Source organism: Canis lupus, chromosome 26 (genome assembly GCF_011100685.1).
Source record: "Canis lupus familiaris isolate Mischka breed German Shepherd chromosome 26, alternate assembly UU_Cfam_GSD_1.0, whole genome shotgun sequence".
NCBI lineage: Eukaryota > Metazoa > Chordata > Mammalia > Carnivora > Canidae > Canis > Canis lupus.
Genome location: NC_049247.1, coordinates 27215676 through 27225648, shown reverse-complemented (window position 1 = coordinate 27225648; position 9973 = coordinate 27215676). Strand labels below are relative to the sequence as shown.

The 9973-nt window shown below is 40.1% G+C and overlaps 2 protein-coding genes and 1 gene segment (V, D, J or C); 1 reads left to right on the top strand and 2 right to left on the bottom strand.

Annotated features, from left to right (window-relative positions):
• Nucleotides 1–9973, bottom strand: part of LOC119869150 (immunoglobulin lambda-1 light chain-like) — a 1083218-nt gene that overhangs the window by 498881 nt on the left and 574364 nt on the right. The window lies entirely within an intron of this gene.
• Nucleotides 1–9973, bottom strand: part of LOC119866215 — a 743285-nt gene that overhangs the window by 457897 nt on the left and 275415 nt on the right.
• Nucleotides 6470–8052, top strand: LOC100856028 (poly(rC)-binding protein 2-like). The gene is given in 3 exon segments (XM_038575761.1): nt 6470–7295; nt 7297–7582; nt 7625–8052. Coding segments are annotated over 3 exon segments (1059 nt in total). The 5' UTR covers nt 6470–6782; the 3' UTR covers nt 7885–8052.

The window sequence follows — 9973 nt, the reverse complement described above, 5'->3', positions numbered from 1 at the left end:
TTTTGATGTTATTTAAAAATTTGTTACCTGTTTTTCATGTAATTGTATCTGGCTTAATACATCAAAGGTGTTTTGTGTATATATGTATGTAAGAGAGAAAAAAGTGGAAACCTATTTATTTTGATAGTTCATGTTTCTTGTATGTTTGAAAGCTCTTAAGTTCTGTATATAGAATCTGTAGAGTTTTTTAAGTACTTAATATGCTCTTCAACTTTGTCCATGCCTTGAAGATTTCAATATTAACTACAGTCAGACTGGAATGGCTTTGTTACATCACCATCCCATTTGAGCTGAGCTGCTGAACTCAGAAGTGTCTTGTGATGGTCTAAAGTAATCTGACTCTGAGAGCCTGAGTGTGGAGAAGTTGAGGGACAAAGTGTGGCATGAATGGGCACCAGAAACTGGGAGGTTAATCAGTAGAGAGCAGTGGCTTCTTATCTTGGTTTAAGGTGCACACGCACAAATACACACACATACACACGTTCACTCTAGTCTCGGAGCCAAGGCAGAGGGAACAGTGTCTCAAAGTGTCTTTTCCTAGCACAAGAACATCCAAAGAAGCAAAACCATTAAAATAAAATGCCTGTATTTGGCAAGGGACCCTTGCAGACATGAAACAATCACTGTATCATTGGCTTCAGCTGGAAAGGCAGGGGTAATGACTAGAATGGGGCTTAGTGCCAGTGGACCTCCTGTTGAGTGATCCAAAGAGGAATTCAGCTTGTTCACTTCCCTCTCCCTTCTGGCTGGCTTTTGGTCAGAATGAACTAGCCATATACCTCTCAGCCACAGTAGTAAGGCAAGTAAAATTTCTCAAGAGAAAGAAGCTTTGACATCCATACTTTGAACTGCACTAGACCCATAGTTTAAACTGAAAAGGGCCAAACAAATGGTATCTATCCAGTTCAAGGACTGGGCTAAATTTAGCTCTCTTATTGCTAAGCTGGAATGGGGGTTGTCCAAAAATAGTAGGTACAGTGTATAAAAGCAGCCCATGGTGACTGAGTAAAATTAAGCCCATTATAGGGCTTTTCCTTATATTTTTCCATGTACAGTTAGCGCAGTTGAACATGTGAAATTTTCAATTTCATATCTTGCTTTGGACATGAAAGTATTACAGTTAACAGTTATGTTAACTCTCTGTTGTGTGTATAGTTTCCCTCATCAAACTAGTTGAGTTTAGGTTTTCCTTGACACACTCTGATGTGAAAGAAACGCCCCATTTATTTCATTAGGTATTAGGTCTTAGAGTTATCTAATTTATCCAGCTGTCTAATTCTTAGCTATACGTGGGGGCATCTTTTCCCCTTGCTATTTCCAAGAACTCACATTACTAGAGTGCCCTCTGAGTATTGGTTCCTGAACATCACCCTTGGCTGCCTCTGTGGATTCCCAGGATTGAATCTCCCTGGGTATTTTCTAGTGCCATCCCTTCTTTCTCCACCTTGATTCAAGTATCTAGAAGCCTCTGTACATAAGGAACCTGGGATGCTACCTATAGACCTGAGCAAGGAGAGATGTCTACTATTTTCCCTCGCTTTCTCCTCCTCTTTAAAGGCATCTTCTGTCTCCCCACTTCTTTCTTCCGTCTTCGATTTTGTTCAATTCCCTGAGCTTTCACAGAAAACTGGGAAGTGATAGTCATCAGCAGCTTAGCATCCCTTCTAGAATTGGGAAGGACAGATAACAAAGTAGTTGTGAGTGTATTGTTCATACTTTAAAGAATTTCTTGAGTGTAGATTCTGTTGTATTTATTTGCTCAATGCTTGACTGATTTGCACTTTGAACATTTTACTAGGCTTTTTTATTTAATTTGCTTGGGCCAAGGCACTTTGTTAATATTTTAATATTTTAGCCTGAACCTATTTCTTTAGGTGGAGAGAGAGTGTGTGTGTGCATTTGTGTGAATCAGTGTGTGTGTGTGTGTGTGTGTGTGTGTATGTGTATGTGCACACTTGTTTTAGTCTCAGGTGGAAATCTGTGTATAGATAGATGTGCAGACTTTTGCATACTTATCTCCCTTACTTTGTTCCTATAACAGAAATTCTGTTTTACAAAACAGTAAAAATATGAAGTATTTTAGTTCTTTTTGTGGTTGCTTGCTATTATCAACACTGTTAACTGTTATTTGCTATTTAACTATAGTATGACCCTAAGGAATACAAATTATTTATTGCCAACTACAGATTCTGGTGATAAGGTCCCTATCTACCTCCTCTTGCTTTTCCATTCTCTGCCATGCTACTCTACCATTTTCCCAACTGGTGCACTATTTTTGACACATTGGCCTTGCTTTTCTTTAAGCAAATCACATTTCCTGTTCCAAAGACTCTGTAACTGCTCTTCTCTTAGAATGCTTTTCTCCTAGGCCTGCATGGCTTGCTACCTCGCTTAATTGTTTGACACTTCCTTTGGTTTATTGAGCTTCACCAATGTTCTTAAAAGATACTGACAATGAATCTCCCCCACTTTTTTACTCCTCCCCCTTTTAAAGGCACTTTAAGCCTCCCCACTCCTTTTTTCCTCTCCAATCCGGTTAAATTTCCTAGGTTTTCACAAAAAGCTAGGAAGAGATAATCATTAAAAGCTTTGCTTCTCTTAGAATTGGGCTAGCTTGAGTCAATTTCTGTGCCTGTAACCAAAAGAAACTGAGTATAGTGAGTTGAGTTCTTTCAGGAGCTTTCTCTGTTTTTCTATTGATACCTCTATATTTTTTTAAGGCAATGTCACTTTGTTTTGTTTACAAATATATTGAATATCTGTCAAGATTACTATTTTGTTATTGCCCTTTGTGAATTTCCATGTCTATTTTGCTTGCTTGTTTTCAGATAAAATTTATTATTTTGTTAATGTTGCCAAAAAGTGTAAGTAAAATAGCAATTGTAGTAATAAAATGTTTTTTGGAAAAAAATGTTTTCATTTTATTATCTTTTAACCAGTAAAGTTTAAGTTAATTTTTATTTGGTACCACTGTGCAGACTCCTTGCCTTCCTGCCAGTTGTGTTTATTTTTAATCATATTGCATTGGCCAGAACTTCAAAAACAGTGAGATGTAAATGAGTTTTGCTGTTCTTGGTTTTAGTGGGAAATGCTTTACCGTTAAAGGTAATGCTCATATTGCTTAATGATTTCTGCCTTTAGGATTTTTTTTAAAAAAAATTGCTTAGTTTTATTGGATAATTTACAACATCTGTTGAGACAATCATTTATATTTTCTTTAGGTTTCTAAGGTTATGCTCAGCCTGATTCATAACTTTTCTATTAGAAACCTTCCTTTCCTGAAATAATATTTCCAGTTGGGGTTGAATATTATCCTCTACTCAGAATCTCATTCCTTTTCTCATTTCTAATTTTGAAATGTATTTCTTTTTCCTTTCATTGGATTTGCCAGGTTTATCAATTTTCCTGATTTCCTTTTTTCAGGGAGCAACCTTTGATTTATTGTCCCAACTAATTTTGTTTTCTCTATTTTTGCCTTGATTCATTTTATGCCTCTACTTTCTTTAGGATTGTTTTTTTTCATAAAGACCTTTTATTTTAAAGGCTTTACTTTTTTTCTTGATAAAGGATTTAAACGTTGCCTACCCTTGTTTACAGCTTTGAATCCAAAATGTTTTGATGCATATTTTCATTTTCATTGAAGTTTTCATTCTACATACTTTTTTGGTAAGTTAATCCCAAAGGAAGGAAAATTTGCAGGCTGAATGTTTTAGTCTGACTTTATTGTGATTAAATTTTCCTTGGAGCCTTGAGGGTATACACTGTGTGTGGGTATATCCAAATGGTGTCTTTATATACACACGTCCTTTTCAAATTACTGCATGGGTTATTAGAAAATTCTCTGATAAAAAATATAAACTTTTAATTCTAGAAATATGACCCCCCAACATGGGAACAGTATAAAAGGTAAAAGTATGAGAATACTCATTTGAAAGAAATTCCTAATAACAACAAAATGTTAAAAATTATTCATGACATCAAAGGTAGAGAATAAGGAATTTGATCAGATATCAAGGGTGGTTAGATATCAAGGGTGGGGAGTTTTCTCTAAACTGACCCAGCAGGATTCTTGTTGAAACTGGACTAAATAGGCAGAGCCACTGTACTAAAGGCAGAGCCCAAGGTGGGAGTATGTTATCTTTTGCTGTATAACAAATTACTGCAAAATTTAACAGCTTAAAAAAAATATTATCTCCCATTGGGGATAATTCTCTCCTGGAATTGGGAATCCAGTTGTGTTGCACTGTTGTGTCTGAGTTCCATGTGGTACAGTCATCTGAAAGCCTGACAGGCTGAAGGATTTGCTTCCAGGAAGGCTCACTCACGTGGCTATTGACAGGAAACTCTGGTTCCTTGCTCTCTGTTGGGAGAAAGCCTCAGTTCCTCCATATGAGCTTCTCTACTTGGTTACCTAAGTGTTCTCAGGACATGCCTAGCGGGCTTCTAGGCAACAAGTATTCCAGGGAGTAAGCAAGGAGGCTGCACTGTCATTTATGACCTAACCTCAGATGCTTTACTTTACTCGTTTTTTCTACAATATTCTATTCATTAGAAGTGAGCCACAACTCCAACCCAAATACCAAGGGGTGGGTAATTAGGTTCCACCTTTGAAGGGAAAAATTTATGGGCATAAATTTAAATTACCAGGTTTTATACTTGGGCCACATTATTTATTACATACCTCCTATATGCAAAATACATTCACCTCCTGAATCTCATCATCTAAATCAGGTCTAGATGTAGATTGGGTCCTAGAATGGTATTCCTTATGTGCAGTATCTCAAGTACAGTTCTTCTAGATCTTAAGACCTGTGAACAAAAGAGATGTGTTATCTGCCCACCTACATCCCCACCCAACACCGGTGGGACAGGCATAGGACAACCTTCATAGACACAGCCATGTTCAAAAAGGGGAAGGGGAGAGGGGAATCACTTGTCAGTAGCAATTCTGAAATCCCACTAGGTACATGTTGGCAGTTCATTGATTAGGACTCAAGGCCTTGGTCTCGGCTTTGATCTCAGTACTCTTGATTCCCCACAGTGACATACTTCTCTTTATATGAAAGGCAGTACTTGGTTTAACTGAATCGTTTGCTCAGCCCCCTTCCTGCTCATAGCAGGTAGAAGTCCAAAGTTCTCTTTTCACTCTCTGGCCCTTCCAGTGCAAGCTAGAGACATTTCTTCAAATATATTCTCTTAAAAACTTCGTGTGTCTCCTGTTCATCTTATTGGTGTTCAAACCAAAGGAGTCCACTCTGAAGCTACAACCACACAGTGTTCAAGGTAAGACCTACTCCATCTTGGTTGGTTTCATGCTGAGATAGCTGCGGGACAACACCCTTAAGGTTAATAGAAGCCTTATTGTGTGATTGACATGATCTTTAGATGCCCTGGCCTCACCGGATGCATCACCTTTTAGCTTTCTGGGCCTTAGAGAATTTTACAGTCATACTCTCATCTTTAGACCTCATTTATTCAGTGCCCTGGGTAGGCTACTTGCTTGGTAGCCATTAATTTCAGTATCTTTTGCCATCTAAGAGACTGAAAATTGACAAAACCTGCAAATTCTGGCTCCTGTTTTAGTAGCCCTTCCCTTAACTTTTTAATTTCCCTTCATATTGTACTATATACAACAAGAAGGCACCAAGCCGTACATTAAGCTCTCTGGCTGGAAATGTCCTTAGCTAGGTGACACAGTTAGGTACATTTTCCACATTTCATATAAGTGACAGTGATGGTGTTACCAACTTTCTGCCACTACATAACCTCTTTCTCAAATTTTTAATAGCATGTTCTTCACTTTTAAACCATACTAGAGTGTTCTCAAGGTTCAGTTTTGTTTTTTTTTTAACACTAAGTCTTGTACTAATACTCTCCTCAAAGTCCTTCCAGCTTCTGCGCACTGCCCAGTTTCAAAGCCATATTTCATATATTTGTTATGGCAGCATTCCCCTTCCAGGTGCCAAAATCTCCATTAATTATCTATGGTTATATTATATAAAATATCAGTGCAAACTTACCAGTTTAAAATATTTTTTCAAGAGTCAAGAATTTGAAATCTGCTTAGCAGAGTGGCTCTGGCTCAGCTTCTTTTCTTACGTTGCAGTTAAGATGTTGGCTGGAGCTCCAGCATCTGAAGGCTTAACTGGAGCTAGGTCTGAATATTTTGGTCCCTCCAAATTCATGTTGAAATCCTAAGCCCCCAAAGTGTTGGTATTAGTAGATGGGGCCTTTGGGAAGTAATTAGGTCATGAGGGTACAACCTTTTTGAGTGAGATTAGTGTTTTTATAAAAAAGATCCCACAAAGCTCCCTAGCCCTTTCCACCATGTGAAGATACAAGAATCTGTGACCTGGAAGAGGTCCCTCGCCTTTCTGTGTTGACACTCTGTTCTTGAACTTCCAGCCTCCAGAACTGTGAGCAGTAAATTTCTCTTTTTAAAAAAATTTCAGAGACCAGCAGAGGCAGCGGCAGGAGCAGCCGCAGCCTGCGCCCTCTCCCGCCTGCCCGCCCTCCGCCGCCCTCCACCCGCCCCGGGGTCTCTTCCCCCTTCCTCCTCCTCCTCCTCCACCCCCCCCCCCTTCCTCCTCCGCCCGCCCGCGGGGCCCCCCTCGCCTTCCCGCCCGCCCCTATTGTTCCGCCCCCGGCCTCCCGCCCTTCCCCTTCCCGCCCGCTCCCCTTTTCCCCTCAGTCGCCTCGCGCCTGCAGTTTTTGGCTTTCACCCCCACCAGTGACCAAAGACTTGACCACTCAAAGTCCAGCTCCCCGGAACACTGCTCGACATGGACACCGGTGTGATTGAAGGTGGATTAAATGTCACTCTCACCATCCGGCTACTTATGCATGGAAAGGAAGTTGGCAGTATCATCGGAAAGAAAGGAGAATCAGTTAAGAAGATGCGTGAGGAGAGTGGTGCAGGTATCAACATCTCAGAAGGGAATTGTCCTGAGAGAATTATCACTTTGGCTGGACCCACTAACGCCATCTTCAAAGCCTTCGCTATGATCATTGACAAACTGGAAGAGGTCATCAGCAGCTCTATGACCAATAGCACAGCTGCCAGTAGACCCCCAGTTACCCTGAGGCTGGTGGTCCCTGCTAGTCAGTGCGGCTCTCTCATTGGGAAAGGTGGTTGCAAGATCAAGGAAATACGAGAGAGTACAGGGGCTCAGGTCCAGGTGGCAGGGGATATGCTCCCCAACTCAACTGAGCGGGCCATCACTATTGCTGGCATTCCGCAATCCATCATTGAGTGTGTGAAACAGATCTGCGTGGTCATGTTGGAGACTCTCTCCCAGTCCCCCCTCGAAGGGCGTGACCATCCCGTACCGGCCCAAGCCGTCCAGTTCTCCAGTCATCTTTGCAGGTGGTCAGGACAGGTACAGCACAGGCAGCGACAGTGCGAGCTTTCCCCACACCACCCCGTCCATGTGCCTCAACCCTGACCTGGAGGGACCACCTCTAGAGGCCTGTACCATTCAAGGACAGTATGCCATTCCACAGCCAGATTTGACCAAGCTGCACCAGTTGGCAATGCAACAGTCTCATTTTCCCATGACGCATGGCAACACCGGATTCAGTGGCATTGAATCCAGCTCTCCAGAGGTGAAAGGCTATTGGGCAGGTTTGGATGCATCTGCTCAGACTACTTCTCATGAACTCACCATTCCAAACGATTTGATTGGCTGCATAATCGGGCGTCAAGGCGCCAAAATCAATGAGATCCGTCAGATGTCTGGGGCGCAGATCAAAATTGCGAACCCAGTGGAAGGATCTACTGATAGGCAGGTTACCATCACTGGATCTGCTGCCAGCATTAGCCTGGCTCAGTATCTAATCAATGTCAGGCTTTCCTCGGAGACGGGTGGCATGGGGAGCAGCTAGAACAATGCAGATTCATCCATAATCCCTTTCTGCTGTTCACCACCACCCATGATCCATCTGTGTAGTTTCTGAACAGTCAGCGATTCCAGGTTTTAAATAGTTTGTAAATTTTCAGTTTCTACACACTTTATCATCCACTCGTGATTTTTTAATTAAAGCGTTTTAATTTCTTTCTCTGTTCAGCTGTTAATGCTGAGATCCATATTTAGTTTTATAAGCTTCTCCCCCCTTTTTTTTTGGCTCATGAATTTTTCTGTTTGTCATGGAAATATAAGAGTGGAATATTAATACATTTCAGTTTAGTTCTGTAATGTCAGGAATTTTTCAAAAAAATTAAAAGATGGACTGGAGCTTTTTCTTTGTGAATAGAAACTGGATGCCACAGTGAAAAAAAAAAAAAATTTCATCTGGGACGCCTGAGTGGCTCAGTGGTTGAGCATCTGCCTTTGGCTCAGGGCGTGATCCCCGAGTCCTGGGATCAAGTCCCACATCGGGCTCCCCGCAGGAAGCCCACTTCTCCTTCTGCCTATGTCTTTGCCTCTCTCTCTGTGTCGCTCATGAATAAATAAATAAAATCTTTAATAAATAAATAAAAATAAATTTTATTTTATTTTATTTTTAATTTTTATTTAAGTTCAATTAATTGAATAAATTCAATTAATTAATTCATTTAATGTATTATTGGTTTCAGAGATAGAGGTCAGTGATTCATCACTGACCCAGTGATTAATGTTCATCACCCAGTTACCCCATCCCCCAACCCCCTCCACAAATTTCTCTTGTTTATAAGCTACCCAGTCTGTGTATTTTGTTTCATTCAATAGACTAAGACAGTCAACCTCTAAACCTTACATGGCTGTTAGCAGGAGGCCTCAGTTCCTTGTTACATGCTCCTCCTGTCATGTCAGTTGGCTTCTGGCAGGAGAAGTGATCCAAGAAAGCAAGGAAGAAGCTGCAGCCTAGCTGGAGTCTTGTATACTATTCATCACACAGACCAATCTTGATATAATATGGAAGTTGACCACATATGGGCAGGAGTACCAGGGCACAGGGAATCCTTGGGGGTAGTCTTGGAATTACCTCAGGGAAAAGGAAACGTTAGACTTTTTTGTGACATTCCACAGGGAATGTAGATAAAACCAAGTTAATGGCCCTGGTGTTACCTTCCCACTCTCCAGTTTGCTGTCATGGCTGACACTGGTCAGCCTGAGAGGAGATTCTTGTAGGAGTAAGTACATTAGTTTAAAAACTTTGAATATATAATACATTCATTTTGTTCAAACATCAAAAAGTATAACAATTCTTCTCAGATTCTTTTTTAGTCTTCTAGATAGTTTCCTATTTTTTCTCCTACTTTTTAAAGATAAGTGATTTATATTGTATATTTTTCCTCACCTTGCTTTTTTGTTTTTGAAAATGTAACATTTTTACAATGTCTTATGGCATATAAATTGGCAAAATCATTGCCTAAAATTATGAAAGAACTAATTAAAAACTTTTTTTTAAAGTATTTCTTTTTTTAAAAGATTTTATTTATTAGAAAGACAGAGAGCCTGAGTAGGGGTGGAGCAGAGACAGAGGGACAAGCAGACTCTGCACTGAGTGCAGAGCCTGAAGCAGGGCTCAGTGCGGGGCTTCATGTGGGGCTCCATGTGGGGCTTGATCTCATGACCCTGCCATCATGACCTGAGCAGAAATCAAGAATCAGCCACTCAACCAGCTGAGGCACCGTGCCCCTTTTTAAAAAGTGTTTCTAAAGATTATTAAGAGAAATCTCTAGTGCATTAATATGAAATTACTATAAAGAAGAAAACATGGCTATTTCACAAAGAAAAAATATAGCTAGTTAATAAATAAATGCAAAATACTCAATAGTAAACATAGAAATGGAAATTAAACAATGGTATCTTATTGACAAATATTCTAGAAATTATAATTTCTATTGCCAATGAGAATATGATGAAAAGAGTGTCAATTGGCATAAACCATTCTGGAAGTTATTTTAAAATGTGAATAGAAAGCAATAATGTCATATTCTTTCATAGATAGCTTTTACAAATTCAGTAAAAATTCACAGAATAATGTTTAT